The sequence below is a fragment of the Peromyscus leucopus genome, chromosome 9 (assembly GCF_004664715.2).
Source record: "Peromyscus leucopus breed LL Stock chromosome 9, UCI_PerLeu_2.1, whole genome shotgun sequence".
NCBI classification, from domain to species: Eukaryota; Metazoa; Chordata; class Mammalia; order Rodentia; family Cricetidae; genus Peromyscus; species Peromyscus leucopus.
In genome coordinates this window covers 46,225,052-46,244,398 of record NC_051070.1, presented here as the reverse complement: position 1 = coordinate 46,244,398, position 19,347 = coordinate 46,225,052, and the positions used below count along the sequence as shown (strand labels likewise).

Here is a 19,347-nt window from a genome sequence, read left to right as displayed (position 1 = left end):
TCTGAGTAAAACTAACTCTTCCACCTTCAGTACTCATCTGTTTGTAAAATTATATTTTTGTTGTAGAAACAGTTTATTTCAATAAGAAATTTTAAAACATGGAGGAAATATTCAGCAAGGATGCACAAATATCAGAGAAGAACCAACTAAAATTACTGGGAGTGAAAGAAGCAATCAAGTCAAAATCACATCAGAAAGCATCGCTACAGAAGCAATTAGGAAAATGAATTTCAGGGGGGAAGACTAAGCTGAGACAATACTTCATTCAGACACATATAATGATTAAAGCAAACAACCAATGATCCCCAAAAGTCTGGGGCACATTCAAAAGACAGAAATCTAAGAACCAATGAAGTAGAAGGAGCTGAGATAAAGTCAAAAGTCAGAGACAATTTATTCAATTAACTTATAAAAGAAATTTCTCTAAAATTAGAGAAAGAAATTAACATCTAAACACAAAAGGCCTTTAGAAACCCAGATAGCTGTAACCAGAGAAATTCTCCACAACATACCATAGCCACAATGTCATAACCACAAAGCAAAGGCTAAAAGATGAGAGAAAAATTCCAGCTCATATACAAAGGGAGAAGCATCATAATAACATCATATCATTTATAAGAAACATGAAGCCAGGAATGTATGGAATTATATATTTCAAGCTCTGGAAGTAAATGATTGTCAACAAAATTTTAAACTGATGGAAAATTAAGGCAATTAGTAACAACCAAGCAGTATCACAGAAAAATCTTAAATGAATACTATATATGTAAGAAAAACAAAGTCTCACCTACAGAACACAGAAAAGAATATATTCCATGAGTGATCAAAAAGTTGGGAAAGAAGTAATAAGGTACAGCACAACAAACCAGAAACCCCTCATACTAACAGAGAGGGAAGACCAGAAATACTATTAATCTAACCAACCAGAAAATCAACTAACAAAATCACAGGAAATTATCTTAAGTGCAAATGATCTCAATTAAACAATAAAAAACACCACAGAATAACTGATGGAATTAATAAAGCAAGGTACATCCACTGTCTCTGAGAAACACACTTAGCCAGCAAAGACAAAAACCCACAAAACAAACCAAAAATAGTCAAAAAGTGAAAATCAATGTACCAAGCAAATGGAAACTGTGTACATGCTATGTAGCAATTTTTGTACCCCATGAGGTAGATTTCAAACCAAAACTACGTAGAAGAGATAAAGAGGGCCACTACCTATTAACAAAGGAACAGCTCCTCAGGGAGATATAACAGCTGGAAATATTATTCATTGAGTATTAGGACTACACGTCTGATAAGACAAACACTGAAAGACACAGAATGTCACACAGATTCTGACACGATAATGATGATAGATGTTGAAATGGCACTCTCTGATTTAGGTGGGGGTCTTCCAACCTAAAACCAGCAAAGAAACTTCAAAACTAAATTATACCACAGATCAACTGGAATTAAGTGTTGTCCATCCAACAGATAGTGAACACACACTTAGCAGAACAAGGACTGAACACTCTCTAAAATTTACCATAAAGCAAACCTCAGCAAATACAAAAAAATAAAATAAGAAAGAAAGAAAGAAGTTGACCCTTGTATCTTATAAGACCACAGCATAATAAAATTAAATATCATCAAGAGAAATTCAGAAACTACACAAATGCTTTGAGACTGAATAGTGAATCATGGGGGGAAAAGTCATAGAGGAACTTTAAAACATTCCTAGGATCAAACGCAAAATGATAGCACAATCTATCAGACCCTCTAGGGTATGGTCAAGGGCTTCCTAAGAAGAAGGTTTATAATAACGTATCAAAAATAAATCCAGTAGATATGAACTATTTAAATAGACATATAATAAGCAAGAGATCCAAGTGCTAATTAAATTTCCCCCAAAGGAAAGCCCAGGACCATGTGGATTCACTGCTAAATTCTACCAGTCTCTTCGGGAAGATCAAGCAGCCACATTGCAAAGCTTCCCACAAGACAGAAAGAGCAGGATTACTACCAAACTCTTCCTGTGGACCAAAGGCCCTAACCGGAAATTCTGATACTGCTAGAGGGAAACATTTTGAGAAATCAGCATATAGAAGAAGTTTTAAAATAGGACTCTAACAGCACAAAAATTCGCAAATGGATTATGTAAAGTACAAAAACGATTTTGCACAGCAAAGGGAAGTATCTGCTAGAGAACAAGCAGCTTACAGAGGAGTGCAGAATCTTTGCTAGCTATACTTCAAACAGAAGCTTAGTACCCAGAACATACAAAAACCTTCAAACTAAACAATACATCTGCCTGTCGATAAACGAGCGCGTGAAATGAACAGATGGGGCTCGAAAGAACCACAAAGGTCCAGATCTGTATTGAAAACGCATCCAACACCTTTAGCCATCAGACTTCAAAGTTAAACTACTTTCAGATTCTACCTAGCAATAGTCAGAATCTCTACTCCCAAGAGAAAAATAATAACAAAGCTGGAGAGATGGCTGAGATCACTGGCTGCTCTTCCAGATGGTCTCAGTTTGAGTCCCAGCACCCACATGACAGCTCCTCTGTAACTCTAGTCTCAGGGGACAGTGATTCTCTTCTGGCCTCTCTGGTCACTGAACACATTTGGTGCGCAGACTATATGCAGGCAAAATACCCATACACTTATAAGTAAGTAAATAAAATATCAAAAGAAAAATGCCAACAAATGCCGTTGAAGATATGGGGCAAGTTGAACCCGTTTTCACTACCATTATCGAAATTAGCACGGAGGGTTCAAAAAAATCAACAGTGAGGACATGAAGCTGGGAAGGGGACATGCTGGGAAAATCTGAGGAAGAGCTGGAGGGGAAATGAAGGATGGTTATGTGGTGGTATTGTGTTCCCCAAAATATTGGATACCCTAATAAACTTATCTGGGGTCAGAGAACAGAAAAGCCACTAGATACTTAGGATAGGCAGCGGTAGCACACGCCTTTAATCCTAGCATTCCAGAGGCAGAAATCCATGTGTTCAAGGATACAGTCAAGCATGGTGACTCACGCCTTTAATCGCAGAAAGCGAGCCTTTAATCCCAGGGAGTGGTGGTAGAAAGCAGAAAGGTATATAAGGCTTGAGGACCAGAAACTAGAAGCATTTGTCTGGTTAAGCTTTTAGGTTTTGAGCAGCACAGTTCAGCTGAGAGTCATTCCGGATATGAGGACACAGAGGCTTTCAGTCTGAGGAAACAAGATCAGCTGAGAAGTTGGCCAGGTGAGGTTAGCTGTGGCTTGTTCTGTCTCTCTGACCTTCCAGCATTTCACCCCAATACTTGGCCTCAGGTTTGATCTTATTAATAAGAACTATTAAGATTCCTGCTACATGGTTATGATCATATTTCACTGTATACATGAATTAAATTCTCAAAAGAAAATATTTTAAAAAACAAACAAAAACAGAATAGCCTTATGACCCAACTATTCTGCTTCTGCACATATACCCAAGACTCCATATCCTGCCACAAAGATACTTAAAGATGCACATTTATTGCTGTTCTAGTCACAATAGCAAGGAATTGAAATTAGCCTAGATGTTCATCAACAAATGAATGGGTAACAAAAATACAGTAATACACTATTTTATTTAACCACAATGAAATTATCAAATTTATAGAAAAATTGATGGATCTGGAATTATTATGCTGAACAAAATAATCCAGACTCAGAATAACAAACATTGTGTGTTCTCTCTCATATATGAAACCTTTAATGTCTATGCTTACATACACATACATGTATATGCATATATATGTATATATGTAGTTGTAAGTGTGGTTATAAGTGTTGAACCTAGAAAGGGAAGATAAGGGGAAAAGAGGGGTGAGCAAGAAAGGGGGTAACAGAACACAGTGACATGAAAGAAGGGATACTGAGAGTGGGAAGGGACACGGGGAGAGGGGGAGGGAAGGATCAGCAAGAACATGATGTTTGAAAATGCCATAAATGAAATCTACTCTTTCGTAAGGCAATTAAAAAATATATTCAAAAGGAAGTGATTATCTCTCCTACTGCATTTGACTCAAATGGAAAAGTTGCCTTTATTTTGATTCACTGTGCTAAGTCTCATCCCTAAAAAAAGTTGGCATCCAACAAATACTGAACTAAACAGACCTGGTCTTGATTTATAGATAAATACAAAGAACTAACTTGAGGAATAATATCACATTGATTCTCTCCTCAGTTGTCATAGGAATCAAACCAAGATCATCTGGCTGTGGGTAACAGTGAAAGTATACCCTAACGATGAATTATCTTTTGTGATCCTCTTGGTTTACCAAAGTTTCTTTGGCAAGCAGTGTGAAGGATGCGGGAAACGGTGATGCAAAGTTCCAGTCAAGAACCTGTAAAATAGACAGAGATAAAACATGAGTGCCTCACTAGTGTTCTTAGAATATCAAGGTAGGAACCATCAAGTACATTAAAAACTAAAGATGGTGTGAAGAGTAAAGGATAGATGAATTGAGTTAAACTGTACAGAAAACTGGGTGTGTGCTAGAGGGTCAGTCCTCAATCATTGTCATGCAATTGTTTTATAGAAGTCTAGAAGGTCCTCCTTGTTATACATGGCATTAATGGGAGCATCAACTCATTCTCTTCTGTGTTGCCAGCGTCTGCTTTTGCTCTACAGTGGCAGAGTTGACTGGATGACAGAGATATCGAATGCTCTACACAACATCAAAGATTTACTGGGTCAGATTGATGATGCCATCAACCTTAACAACCTAAGCTGGATCTCTGGAAGCCATAGATAGTAGAAGAGACATACTCCTGAAAGTTGTCCTCTGCCTCCACACATGTACCACAGCATGGGCACTAGCATGCGTGATGTGTGTGTGCGTGCGTGCGTGTGTGTGTGTGTGTGTGTGTGTGTGTGTGTGTGTGCGCGCGCGCATGCGCACACACACATATAAATGCTGCAAAATATAATATCAAAAAGATTTACTATCTATCCCTTTTAAAAAAATTCCAACTCTACCATATTTGGCAGTCGGAAAGTTAGTTGATATATTTGTAGATTTCTTTTTTTTTTTTTTTTTTGGTTTTTCGAGACAGGGTTTCTTTGTGTAGCTTTGCGCCTTTCCTGGGACTCACTTGGTAGCCCAGGCTGGCCTCGAACTCACAGAGATCCGCCTGACTCTGCCTTCCGAGTGCTGGGATTAAAGGCGTGCGCCACCACCGCCCGGCAAGATTTCTTATTCTATAAGTTAAAATCTTTATGCAAATTTTTATATTTTTCATTACTTAAAACAATTTGAAATATATTTTGATCATATTCTTCCTTTCCCCCAAGTCCTTTCAGATAATCTTTCCCTTCCTACACACCCAAATTGAAGTTCTTTCTCATAAAAGGAACAAAAACTCAATATAACATCAAACCCCCCAAAACCAAGAAAAAAAACACATCAAAAAGAAAAACAAACAAACAAAAAACTCCCAACAAATTGTAACCAAATAAAAGCACACACACACAAAACTATGGATTCCAATTATATGTTGGTCAACTACTCCTGAATATGAGGCCTGTCCTAGAATGGTTGATATACCCAGTGCCACTCCATTGGGGAAAACTGATTTTCCCTCTCCCAGCAGGTAAAAGTGGCAGTTCAGTTGTTAACCTTTACCCTAGTGGCTAGGTTTTCATTCATTCATTCATTCATTCATTCATTCATTCACTTTTTAATACAACAAAATATAATAAGATGAAACAAAAACTATCACATCAAAGTTAAACAAGAACAGACTAACAGAAGGAAAAGAGCACAAGAGTAATCGACTCACTTGTTTATATGCTCAGGAATCCCATAAAAACACCAAACTAAAAGCCATAATATATGTGCAGAAGACATGGTGCAGACCATGCAGGTCCTTTGCATGCTGCTTCAGTCTCTAAGTTCATATGAGCTTTGCTCACGTTGATTTAGAGGGCCTTGTTTTCTTGGAGTTTTCCATCTTCTCTGGCTTTTATATTCTTTCCACCTCCTTTTCCATGGGGTTCCTTGAGGTTGGGGAGGGTTTTGATAGAGACATCCCATTTAGAGCTGTGTGTTCCAACATCTCTCATTCTGTGTAATGTCTGGCTATGTGTTTCTATAATTGATCCCATCTGCTGCAGAAGGACATTTCTCTGATAATAGTTGAACAAGGCACTAATCTATGAGTATAGCTGAATATCATTAGGAATTGTCATTTTATCATTACATTTTTTTTCTTTTTTTAGATCAGTATTACTTGGTTTTATGGTATCAGGTTCTTGGTCACGCAGTGCCAGGTATGGGTTCCATTTTGTGGAGTGTGCCTCCGGTCAAATCAGTTACTGGTTGATTACTCCCACCGGCTTCATGCCACCACTGATTGCACTAGCATATCTTGTAGGCAGTATACCATTGGAGATAAAGTGTTTGAGGCTGTCTTGGTGCTTATGTTGCCTTTTGAGAGCATGCAGAGTTTGTTCCTCTACCAAAGATGCTGGAACACAGAAGTGAAGGCAGCAGGTAGGCGCTGACTCAACATCTCCTTGTTTAATGAGTTGTGTACATGTTGTCTTCAACAATGGGACCTTGCTGTCAGTTTGCGGAGAGCAACCTATAATCTTGGCAACAATCTGGGTTGTTTGGAGATTCCTGTGGGGCCCCTTGGGCTAGCAAGTTAATTAGATGTAACCAAATCCCAGTACTGGAAGCTTCATTTGACAAAAGATGGCCAACTGAGACTCCATCTCTTCCATTATTTGGTGGTTTCATTTAGATTGCCTTCATATCTGCACATATTTTATTAAGTTTCTACTGTATTAGGTTTCCATACTACCCCTCAGATGCCCCCTAATTTAGCTGTCTCTTCCTGTATCCTCCCCCTCAACCCTCCTCTCCTCTCTTTTTCCCTTGATCCTCACATTCCACCCCCTCCAATCCATAGTTATCTATGCTATTTCTCTGTCCTAACAAGATCTATCTGTTCCCTCTAGTCCCTTACTCTATACCTACTCTCTGTAGTTCTATGGATTGTAGTTTGGTTATTTATCATTGCCTTCACAGATAATATACACATATAAGCAAATACATACCATATTTATCTTTCTGAGTCTAGGGTAACTCACTCAGGATTATTTTTTTCTAGTTCCATCCATTTGCCAGCAAATTTCAGGATGTCATTTTTTAAATGGCTGAGTAGTACCTCATTGTATAAATTTTCTTTGTCCATCCTTCTATTGAGGGACATAGGGATTGTTTCCAATTTCCAATTTCTGGCTATTGTGAATAGAGCAGCAATAAACATGGCTGAACAAGTGTCCTTGTGGTAGAATGAAGCATCCTTTGGGATATGCCTGAGAGTTGTATAGCTGGATCTTGAGGATCAATTACCATCTTTCTGAAGAACCACCATATTGATTGCCACAGTGGCTGTACAAGTTTACACTCTCACCAGCAATGAAGGAGTGTTACCCTTGCTCCACATCCTTGCCAGCATGAGCTGTCACTTGTATTATAGATCTTAGCCATTCTGGCAGGTGTAATATGGAATCTCAAAGTAGTTCTGATTTGCATTTCCATGATGACTAAGGATTTAACATTTCTTTAAATGTCTCTCAGCCATTTGAGTTTCATCTTTTGAGAATTCTGTTTAGATCTGTACCCCATTTTTAATTGCATTATTTGGTGCTTTGAAATCAAATTTCTTGAGTTCTTTATATATTTTGGATATTAGCCCTCTATTGGATGTGGAGTTGGTGAAATTTTTTCCCATTCTATAGGACAGCCTCCTTTGCCATGCAGAAGTTTTTCAGTTTCATGAGGGCCCATTAATAATCATTGCTCTCAGTGCCTGTGTTAATTGTGTTCTGTTCAGGAAGTCTTTTCCTGTGCCAATGCAATCAAGTCTGTTCTCCACTTTCTCTTCTATTAGATTCCATGTACCTGGTTTTATGTTGAGGTCTTTGATCCATTTGTAGTTAATTTTTGTGTAGCATGATAAATATGGCTCTATTTGGATTCTTCTACATGCAGGCATCCAGTTGGACCAGCACCATTTGTTGAAGATGCTGTCTTTTTTTTTTTTGTTTTTTTTTTTTTTTGTTTTTTTTGTTTTTCGAGACAGGGTTTCTCTGTGTAGCTTTGCGCCTTTCCTGGAACTCACTTGGTAGCCCAGGCTGGCCTCGAACTCACAGAGATCCGCCTGGCTCTGCCTCCCGAGTGCTGGGATTGAAGGCATGCGCCACCACCGCCCGGCAGATGCTGTCTTTTTTCCACTGTGTATTTCTGGCCTCATTATAAAAACAACAGATGTCCATGGGTGTGTGGATTTATGTCTGGGTCTTCAGTTCTATTCCACTGATCAACCTGTCTGTTTTTATGTCAATACTATGCTGTTTTTATTACTGTAGCTTTGTAGTACAACTTGAAATCTAGGAGGGTGTTACCTCCAGCAGCATTTTATTATTTAGGATTCTTTTAGCTATACTGCTTTTTTTTTTTCTTTTTTTGTGTATTTCCATATGAAGTAAAAAATTGTCTTCTCAAAATCTGTGAAGAATTGTGTTGGAAATTTGGTAGGGATCACATTCAATCTGTAGATTGCTTTTGGTAGTATGGTCATTTTTACAATATTAATCCATTTTTTCATAAAACAAAAATAATGAAAGGTATAAAGATGTTATAATAGAAAATGTATATAGATTCACATCAGAGATAAAGACTTACTTATATAGGATTTTTTAAAAAGACTAAATTACTTTAAAACTTTTAACATAAGCCTACCTAATTATTCTTCATTAACCAGAGAAAGAAAGGAATATTCTTCATCATAGAGTACATTGATGAATCTTTTCTATACCATTTTGCCACTTATAAATCAAAACTTGATTATTCTTACAGGGAAGAAGGAATATTGTTAAATTTAATTATTTTCTCAATGAAGGCAGGGACAGGCTGGAGGGGAAGAGGAGATGGGGGGCGGGCATATGGAAAGAGACTGAAGAGAGACACCACAGAGGAGGCTGTGTACCTCATTCTCTGATGGATATGAAGCCAGTCTGTGTCCCGAAGTTAAGGCCATCGCGAACATGGGAGAAAAACTTATCAGGATGGCAGGATGTGCAGAGGTCAAGATCTCCCTTCTGGTCTTGAATATTCTGTGGAAGAATTCCTCCTCGTTCTAGAAGAATCCTTAGAATAGAGATTTTTCAAAAGACAGCAAGAGTTTATGTTCCTGATAGTGACAGTAACATGAAAAAGGCATGTTTATTTGAGTGGGCACATTCCAGGAAAGCCCTCAGAATGACGGAAACTGCTGTTTCCTCGGCAACAGGGCTAGTCAGGAAATGGTAGATTCTATCAGCATTTATCACCAAAGCTCAGGTATGACCTGTGCAGTGATCCACACTGCCCTGCAGACCTGTGCTGGCTCTGGGACAGTGTGAGAAAATGATATGCTTGTTTGGGAAGAAGAGCATTTGTGTACTAAACTCATTTGGTTCAGACAGGGTATACTTTTAATCATCTAATCTCTCTCTCTCTCTCTCTCTCTCTCTCTCTCTCTCTCTCCTATTCATTAGACTTTTCACAGAAAACTTTCTTCATAAATATTCTGATATAAAATATGAATAAAATTAGTGACACTTTTCACTAGTCACATTTAAGAATCAATTGCGATTGATTGAATCCTTTCTACTCATGTGTTAAATGAGGCAGGGTCTGGGTATGGTTTTGCTGACTGGAACAGAAACACAATTCAAATCAGACATCAGTTTTCTTCTGTAGAAATGACAATTTTCAACAGAGATTAAGAAGCAATTCATATATTCAAAATGCATAGGACCACAAATACTTAAAGTTGTTACATATTTATATTACCTAATATTTTTATAAGAAATGTTTTCTAGTTAATTAGACAATAAGAATACTTTCAAAACATCAACTTTCTTATAGTTTCTATTTCTTAAGAGAATTGACCTAAGCAATAGTTGTGAAGTAAAGTACCTATCAGCTATCCTACACACAATTTAAGTAGCTTTCTGGAGAGATCAACTTGCAATTTACTTTGCAATCAATAAACTGTAACAGTCATGATATTATCTTTGATACAAATTAAGTAAGAATATATGCCTTGTTTAAAATGGGTTTTTCCATGTGTGCGCGTTAGCTCCTTAAATATTTGCTACCTGAATTGTTTGGGGGAGTTACTTACTGTTCTCTAAAGTAATTTTCATCTCAGAAACAATAAGCCATAACCAAACTTCGGCGCCACTCTGAAATCACACACCTGGTAGCTTTTCGGATGTCAACGTAGGGATTCATTGAGTCAAACTGTCGCACACATGAAGGATGAAGATTGTGAAATGAGGTCGCTGATTCTCTGGGAAGAGTAAAACAGCAAGGTCCCACTGAAGGTCCCAGAATGACAATAATGTCTTCCAAATTACAGCCATATTCTGCTACCATAGCATTCACAGTAGCCATAGCTACACCCAACAAGGTACCTTTCCAGCCTGGTAAACGGGAAGAAGACAGGAGAAGTTAAAAATGTAGACTTCCAACTGCTCTTATGTCTCAGTGAAAAATGAACAGCGGTGGTTTGTGTATTCAAAGCCCAGGTCTAAGAGATGAACCACAAAGATATTGACTCCATTCAAGTACCGTCATTACATTAGACACACTTTACAAAGCACCCGACAGAATCAACAATTAATAGGAGTTTCTTTTGAAAAATGGTATTGATGCTTAGTCTCCATAGGAATAATGTCCTTTCAACCTTTTCTCCCTCTCTTTCCTATTAACTAGAGTAATGAACACATAAAATGTAACATTAAGCCAATTAAAGTGTCCAGCTCACTATTAACATTGGCAGTGTTCAATTTCTAGAATTCTTTCATCTTGCAAATTTGAAACTATATTCATAAATAATTTCTCATTTCTCTATGCCTACACATTTTTGTTTATGAATTTTAAATACTCTACATACTCCATGTGAGGTGTTTCATATTGAACTTGTCTTTCTGTGACTGGCTTATTGGATCAAGGTCTAGAAGGTTCATCCATTACTCATTTGTCACAGTACACTTAGGTTGCTTCTACCTCATGAATCTTATGGGTCAGGATGCTATCAATGGAGAAGCAAGTTCTTTTGGACATCGATCCAGAGTTAAAATTCTAGGTCATATGGCAATTCTATTTTAAACTTTTTAAAGAATCACCATGCCATTATTTTAAAACTTGAGGTAGGGTCTCACTGTGTAGCTGGAATCCTCTATGTAGATCAGGCTGGCCTCAAACTCAGAAGTCTGCCTGCCTCTGCCTCCCGAGTGCTGGGATTAAAGTGCCATCATATCCAGATTAATTATAAATGATGTTGATTAGCTTTTCTTACACTTCTTAGCTGTTTACCAATCATTTTTAGGGGAAAAACTCCATTCCTTAATTTCTGATCTTCCTACCTCTACCTTCTGAGTGCCGGGATTATAGGTGTATGCCACCATACCTGGTATATATGATGCTATTGAACAGACAGGGTCATCCATGCCAAGCAAGCACTCTACCAATGCAATTACATCCCCAATCCCTTTACCTATTCTTAAACCCAGACGTTGTTTTATTGTAGAATTTCAGGTGTTGTTTTAACAATTAACCCCTTATTAGATGTAATGGTTTGCAAATACTTTGTGCCATTGTGTGGGTTTCCTTTCTAATCCATTAATTATCCTTTGATGCACAAGCATTTTAAATTTTAATAAGGTTCAATTTATCTGTCTTTAAATTTGTTTTTTTTTTCCCCTGCTTGAATACCTAAAAATGATTTTTGCCTAATCCAAAGGTATGAATACTTACACTGCTGGGTTTCTTTTTTTTTATTTTTTCATTCCTAAGAGTTTTATAATTTTCTTACAATTTAGGTCATTGATCCATTCTTACCTAATTTTTTTTTTAATATTGTTATGGTAAAGGTCATAATCATTCTTTTGCTTGTGGGTGTCTGCATCCCCCAGTTCCACTGGTTGAAGCATCACCCTTTCCTCATCGGATAACCAGTTTAGCATCTTCGTGGAAAAGCTCTCAACCATAGTTCAGGGCTTATTTGTAACTTGTGGGCTCTCTAGTCTATTTTGTTGGTTTATATATAGTTTCAAATTTGCAAGATGAAAGAATTCTAGAAATTGAACACTGCAAACGTTAATAGTGAGCTGGACACTTTAACTGGCTTAAATGTTACATTTTATGTGTTTCATTACTCTAGTTAGTAGGAAAGAGAGGGAGAAAAGGTTGAAAGGACATTATTCCTATGGAGACTAAGCATCAATACCATTTTTCAAAAGAAACTCCTATTAACTATCAAGTCTGTTATTTTTTAATACTAGGGTTATATTGTTTTCAATATCACAGCTTTGAAATGAGTTCTAGAGTTAGAAATTGTGAAATGTCCACTCTGAATCTTCTTTTACAAGATTGTTATGACTATCCAGAGCCCCTTGAGGTTACATATGTAATTGAGGATGGATTTTTTTTTTCCTGTAAAAATGCAATTAGAGATTTGCTAGGATTGTACCAAATCAGTAGATGACTTTGGGTGATAGCTGCATCTTAATAATATTGTTTCCACCTTACAAACATGGGACTTCTAATTATCTCACGCTTCTTTAACTTCTCTTAATATTGCCTTAGAGTCTCTCCTCTCTTCACTTTTCACACTAAAACTCCTCTTTCCAACTAACCGTCTCTTTGCACAGTTTTCTACTATCTCTTTATTGTCTTTGGATTTCCTGGTGAGTTCTAAGATTAAGTTCCTCTCTTCACTCCTGCTTCCCTTCAGTTTCCTAAGGTAAAACCTAAGAGCATTACATTTTCCCTCCATTCCTTCATTCCGACACAAATTCAGCTGACTTAGTTGGACAATAAGGAGTCTCCTCACTCGTTCCTTTTCTCACCACTCCATATACCCATCCTTCTAAAACTAAACACTGGGGAGAGATCTATTTATTTATTTATTAATTTATTAATTAATTTATTTATTTACTTTTTAGATAAAAGGAAGAGATGGTGGAAGTAATAAATATTTAAATAAGAGTTTCAGGGGCTGGAGAGATGGCTCAGAGGTTAAGAGCACTGGCTGTTGTTCTTCCAGAGGTCCTGAGTTCAATTCCCAGCAACCACATGGTGGCTCACAACCATCTGTAATGAGATCTGGTGCCCTCTTCTGGCCTGCAGATGTATATGCAGACAGAACACTATACATAATTAAAAAAAAAAAAATAAGAGTTTCAATGTCCATTGAAAACTCATTGAATATATAAGTGCAGAAAGAGGACCAGAATAAAATACTAGGTTGTTAATTAAGTTGGTAGATAAGATCTCCACAACAAAACCAGGGAAGCTTTGTGGTAGAAAAGGCTTTAGGAAAAGCATGATAAACTTTTCACATCATGATTCTGAGACACCTTTGGAAATGTAGGCAGTAATTTTCAGAAGAAAACAACTCAGTACAGATATTTTGATGACTGTTAAGACTTTTCAACAAACACAAGGATACCTTCCTTCCTCCAAAACCTTCCTTTATCTTCTCACCAGCACAAATACTCATATATACACAGCTAGTTTACAATAATTTTAATTTCTTTAAATTCAATAAATAATTAAATTAATACATCATTTATTTTAATTAAATAAAATTTATTTTTTATTAACTTAATCCCATAGATGAAGTTTAGACTAACTGATACCTGGTAAGCATATAATGCATTCAACTGTATTGTATTTCATGGCTAATTCAGCAATGATTTGAAGTTCACAGTTACAGCTTCATTTTGACTACATCTTGGATATTTTCAGAATAAATGTTTCAAAACCTAACATATAATACTTCTTTTGAGTTTAGATTCAAATTTTAAACTACTTTTGACAATGTCATATAGTGAACCTGACCTCTCATCCGATTCTGTTACTTTAGCTAGGTCAAAAGAAATTCGTGCCACTGGATTCTGTGTATTCTAAAAAGCAAAATTGTCATAAACTTATAAGTAAGATGAAATTCAAAAGATCGTGTCTCATTTTACATAGGATAATACACATAGAATAATCTAAATATTATTTCAGAATTCCTTCAGGAAAGAAATTCTCTAAGTTTGACACAATCTAGCCTTTGAAAACGATTTTTAATCATCTTTAGGTAATAGTCATGGTTTAATACAGCTAGTTAGTTGAACTAAATGCGGCTTTCCATTCATGGTCATAGACAAAGCATGTCTTGTTTCTTGTTTTGTCTTGTTTTCAGTCTCACTGCCTTTCTTCATGCTCTTTTCTCTGTGGATTCTTTTCTATAGCATGCCTAAATTCCCACCCTGCTACCTAGACTTCAAGGATTCTCAGCCAGAGGCAGCCACACCCTAGAGTGTTTAGAAAAGCATAAAGGGCTGTCCTTTGGTTATTGCAAAGACTATGATTATTATGCACATTAAAAACTTCAAGGTCTAAAGATAATTCAACCTGTATGGCAGGATTATCTTGTGCCATATGTTAATAACATATCCTTGCTTAGAAATACTGACAGACTTAAAACCTACAGATCCCTGAATATCCCTAAATACCACCTACTTAGGGAATACTACTTTGATTCATCTAATTTGACTTGTCTACTCTTTATATCTGTTTCTATAGTAAGAGTACACAGGCCTCATCCTATCACAAAGCAATACAATGAACAGCTTTCCATGCCCATCAAAAAATAATTACAAAATACCTCGTACTGCAAACTAACAAAACCTGAAATGGTTTGTTAAATGCACCTACCAGAGTGAGCAACCCCACATGCTTTCTTGGCAGGATCTGCAAAGATGATCGGTATACAGTCAGCGCCGAGGGCTGTGATTGTGACTCCCCTCTGGTTGGTGATTATTCCATCGTAAGATTCAGGCTCCTTCCTCCCCATCACCCACACTCCATTGGCGTGGTCGGTCTAACACAAAACACAGAACAAAATGTTTTAAAAACAAAACCTCTTGTACTTGGGCTTTTCTAAAAGTACTACTCATTTGGGCAGAAAATTAGATAGATAATCATGCTACGATTATCCACCTTTATGAATAATAAAATACAAACTATAACATCTCTGCAGATGCTGCTCACAGGAAAGCAGACTCAAAAGTCATGAACATCCCCCATTAGAGATGAGTAAATCTCTATATTGAGTACTTCTCACAAAAGGCAAGTTTCACTTTCTTTGCAGTAAAGTGAAAGTACCAGTGATATTTTTTTTCTTCCCTTTTCTTAGACTCAAGTAAATCTAGAATTCTTTATCAGATTTTTTTCCCTTCACTTAGGACCTTAGTTCTTCTGGGTCTTCACTTAAAAACTAATAGCCCAAACATTTTTTTCTGATCGTTCAGGGAACTTTCTTCTATACTGATAGGTCGGTAGTGGTTGTATACTCACTCAAAAGTAACTATATTTCTATAATTGAGTTCTGGATGAGATACATATATACATCCATATATGCCTGTGAGCACACACATATTAATATTGATCTTTAGGCTATAATGTAAAAAGTAGAGAAAACTAATTACAGTATTATCCTAAAATTTTAGATGAAGCACCAGAAACAAAAATTAAGTAGCTTAAAGGTTATATAGTTATTGACAGAGTGAAAAATGCCAATATTTTGGAAAAGCAAAATACATAACAAAAATTTACCTTTATTCGGTAAAATTTCTCTGCATTAAATCCTGCAGCCTTCGCCAACCTACGAAGATTTTCTTGAACAACTGCTTTGGGATCTCTCCGTTTGGAACTACTGAAAAGATTGAGGGAGCTAAGAGTAGGTATATAAGATATGCCACCTGTCCTTGTAGTAAATCCATGTATGAAGGTATCTGTTGAAGATAAGCGGTAAAGAGTAAAGAGATGTTCTACAAAAGACAATAAAGTATACAAAAGACAGTCTGAATTTGCATGGAGCCAACTTGTTTGTTTGGGATGGCTCCGATGAAGTCATCCCTTGATGCACCTGACCCACAAAGTCATAAAATCCCCATGTTGCAAAAGCTGAGCAGTTCACAAGAGTCAGCAGAAAAAAGAAAAAAAGGAAGTGAGCAACTTCTGAAGAAAGTCTGGGTTTTCACTGCAGTGCAAAGGACTGAGAGTGAGGAAGATACCTGGGATCAGAGGAGATGTGATAATAGTTAAGTCCCCTTTCAGAGCTGGCAGGCTTCTCAAGTATGTTTCTATTTCACCCTGGATTTCTTCCAGTTGATGAGTTGTGGGTACGTTAACTTCAGGGGATGGTTTCGACAGGTTCTCTCTCCAAGCTACCTGTAAATCTTCAAACTCAAAATCATAAACCTTAGTGAAGAGGTGATCGATAAAAGCCTTCATTAACATTTTCCTGTGCTCGGGTACAATCACCTTGATGTGGCTCAGATTTTTTTCGTCAATTTTTTGTTTAATTGTATACAAACAGGCAGCCACACTGGGGTTGCTAACAGTCTCAAATTCTCTCGTGAGAAGTGAAAATCCATTTCCTGCTTCCCAGTCACCAAGATCTTGTTCACCATCCCCTTCTTTGGTGACATTACTGCCACGCATTATGCAAAGGAACTTGGCCTTGGGGGCATGGTGGTGGTGAATACCATTCAATGTCTTCAGTAATGTCAGATGGCAGTTTTTCTGTGAGTTCAGTTTTAAACAGAAAAGATCAATCAAGACTGCTTCTGCCATCCTTCAATCACGCACTTCTTCTCCAAGAAAACCTTTGTGCCAAATCAGCTGTAAGAAAAATGATCACAAATAAACAATAAGTTGTACCAGTCTTCTTATAGATACAACAGAAATTTGTGGTGGACAGAAAAGGAAGTGATTGTGTTAGCACAAAATATAACCTAAATAAATCCAGAGCCCAGCCCAGAAAAGACACCAAGTCCGGCTTTTAAATTATAGGATGTCAATCTACTGCTATTATATCATTATTCCCATCATGCCTATCAGATTAGATCATATCTCAAAGGAACACTGAGGCCTCACCTTTACCAGCAAATCTCTCAATCAATCTCTCTCTGTGTGTGTCTCTCTGTCTTTCCCTGTCTCTCTGTCTCTCTCTGTGTGTCTCTGTGTGTCTCTCTGTCTTTCCCTGTCTCTCTCCTCTCTCTGTCTCTCTCTCTCTCTGTCTCTCTCTCTGTCTCTCTCTCTCTCTCTCTCTCTCTCTCTCTCTCTCTCTCTCTCTCTCTCTCTCTCTCTCTCTCTCTCTCTCCCTCCCTCCCTCTCATTCTGTTTTGTGGTTTTTCAAGACAGGATTTCTCTGTGTAGTCCTGGCTGTCCTGGAACTCACTCTGTAGACTAGGCTGGCCTCGAACTCACAGATCCCCACCTGCCTCTGCCTCCCGAGTGCTGGGATTAAAGACGCGCGCCACCACAAATCTCGCTTTTTAAGATAGAAGCTGACCGACACTATAGATAGGCTTTCCCCAACATTTACACAGTACCCTACACTTGGGATGACCATGAAAGCCACTGTCATTTGATTGGGGTGGGGGCATTCCTGCCCGCTTGCTGATTCTTTGACCCGTCGTCCTCCCAGTCCTCCCAGTCCCGGCTGCAGCGCCCCTCTGGTGACCCTGGCCCCTGAATTCCTGGCGACCCCAACCATTGCTGACCCCCCCCCCTCACCCCACCCCACCCCTGTGCCCCGCGCCCCAGGGCACGGGCGCCGTCATTCATTCCCTCCGCCAGCTATGCAGAGCGACCTCGGAGGAGCCTGTCGGGTGCCCGCGGGGTCGGCCCCTGTGTCCGTCCGTCCGTCCGGGGCTGGCTGGCAGACTCACCGCGCTCTCCTCGGCGGCAGCAGCGGCAGCGGCAGCGGGCTGGGGTGTGAGCTGCAGCCTGGGCGATCGCACCCGGAGTCGCCTGCAGTCGCCGTCCCCGTGTCCGTCCGTCCCGCCCCAGCGCGCCGCGCGGCCTCTAGGCGGCTTCGGTCCCGCCGGCGTGCTGTTCCCGCCACGGCCGCGGGGCGGCGCCCGGGAGACGCCCGCAGGGGCCCCCGGCGGGGGATTCCCGCGCCGCTCAGCAGTTCCGGGTCAGCGGTCGCCGTCGCCCCGGAGGCTGGGGGAGGCCGCCCGAGGCGGGGGCGCTGAGGCCGCCAGGCTCGCAAGGCTGCGGACGGGCGGGCGGGCGGGCGCGTCCCCGGCGGCGGCGAGCGGAACGGAAGAGCGAGCGAGCTTCCCGGCGGCCCTCGGGGACGGCCGGAGGAGGTGCTGACCCAGCTGACCAGCAGTGTGGTCAGCACCCTGACCACCCCGTCACGTTAGCGCCTAGCGCCCTCCAATCCCGGTCCAGGGAGGGGACGCCGGAGGGTTTTGTCGGAAGTTTGGTTTTGGTTTTTACTTTTTCTTTAGTTTTTTTTTTTTTTTTTTTTTTTTTTTTTTTTTTTAAGTTTCCAGAAACAAGTGAGTTAATTCTCATTCCCCACCCCCACCCCCTTTCTGCTTATTCTGTGCTTTCGTTTGGGATCAACATCCTTGCCGGCCGGCCCCCTTCACTGTGTTGACGACATGGAGTTCTCCTAGGTTCCTTGATATATATATATCCTAATAGGACAGAATGCATTCATTCTTAGAGGAGTAATAAGATCAAAATTCAGTACCCTTTATCCTCCAGAGGTTTCATGCAATTTTAAAACGACACTATGGAAATCAAGAACCGTTGTAAATGGGAATATAGCTAACCTTCCACATAGAAGAGAACGTAAGAGAAGGCCTATTCTCTGTAGACTGGGCTATGGAGGAAGGAGAGGGTCCTTTGTCTGCCTTGGTGTTCCTGTGGGTGCTGACCATGTTTTTCCTGAATGAGGAGACTCTAGTGTATCTGGGAGTTTAGAAGAGTTCTTATAAGTGTGCACCAACCTAGACTTGACTAGAGACCAAGGTAACTAACCCACATAGGACCCACTCCAGTATATGTGACCACTTTGGGTTGGGGGGGATCACATCTGTATTTTCACTGGACACTTTTAGGAAGCCTAAGTGGTAGATGATACACATCTGGTCAGACATACATGCCTTGGCATGAACTTGTTTTATGTCAAGAAGCGAAATGATATTTACAAAGCAGGTTTAGAACATGTTCCCTTGTTTTCTGTGCACAATGGTGAGAGTTCAGATTCTTTTATCCCACACCACTGTCAGTAAAAAACAAAACTTTCAAAATAGGGAAGTTGTTCATTGTATTTGCATACCATTTCCTTCACCATCTGGCCTGTCTGAGCCCCATTTCTTAATACTCTGACTCCTTTCTCACACTGCTTCCAAACTTCTCAATCCCGGTTGCCCATCTGAACAAGTAGAACTTCAAA

General features: G+C 39.2%; 2 protein-coding genes across 2 annotated transcripts in view; one reads left to right on the top strand and one right to left on the bottom strand.

Moving 5' to 3' along the window:
• Positions 1-3,497: 3,497 nt before the first annotated feature.
• Lacc1 (laccase domain containing 1) lies at positions 3,498-17,984 on the bottom strand. The gene is made up of 7 exons (XM_028878465.2): positions 17,822-17,984; positions 16,160-16,769; positions 15,699-15,877; positions 14,799-14,964; positions 10,285-10,510; positions 9,028-9,188; positions 3,498-4,370 (listed from the first exon to the last, which is right to left on the bottom strand). Exons 2-6 carry the CDS (start codon positions 16,719-16,721, stop codon positions 9,029-9,031), a joined length of 1,293 nt encoding a protein of 430 aa, XP_028734298.1. The 5' UTR covers positions 16,722-16,769; positions 17,822-17,984; the 3' UTR covers positions 3,498-4,370; position 9,028.
• A 172-nt stretch (positions 17,985-18,156) lies between these two features.
• The window catches only part of Ccdc122 (coiled-coil domain containing 122), a 53,524-nt gene continuing 52,333 nt past the window's right edge, over positions 18,157-19,347 (top strand). Inside the window, exon 1 of the mRNA XM_037208375.1 lies at positions 18,157-18,442. The gene's annotated coding sequence lies outside the window, so the exon portion shown is untranslated. The remainder of the gene's footprint in view (positions 18,443-19,347) is intronic.

Excerpts from the sequence above, each read along its gene's own strand:
- Lacc1 (XM_028878465.2), bottom strand. The coding sequence starts at position 16,721 with ATGGCAGAAGCAGTCTTGATTGATCTTTTCTGTTTAAAACTGAACTCA. Across the intron at positions 10,511-14,798 it reads ATGTGGGGTTGCTCACTCTG|GCTGGAAAGGTACCTTGTTG; the intron begins GTAGGTGCATTT and ends CCCGTTTACCAG. Across the intron at positions 9,189-10,284 it reads GACATCCGAAAAGCTACCAG|GATTCTTCTAGAACGAGGAG; the intron begins GTGTGTGATTTC and ends CTCTATTCTAAG.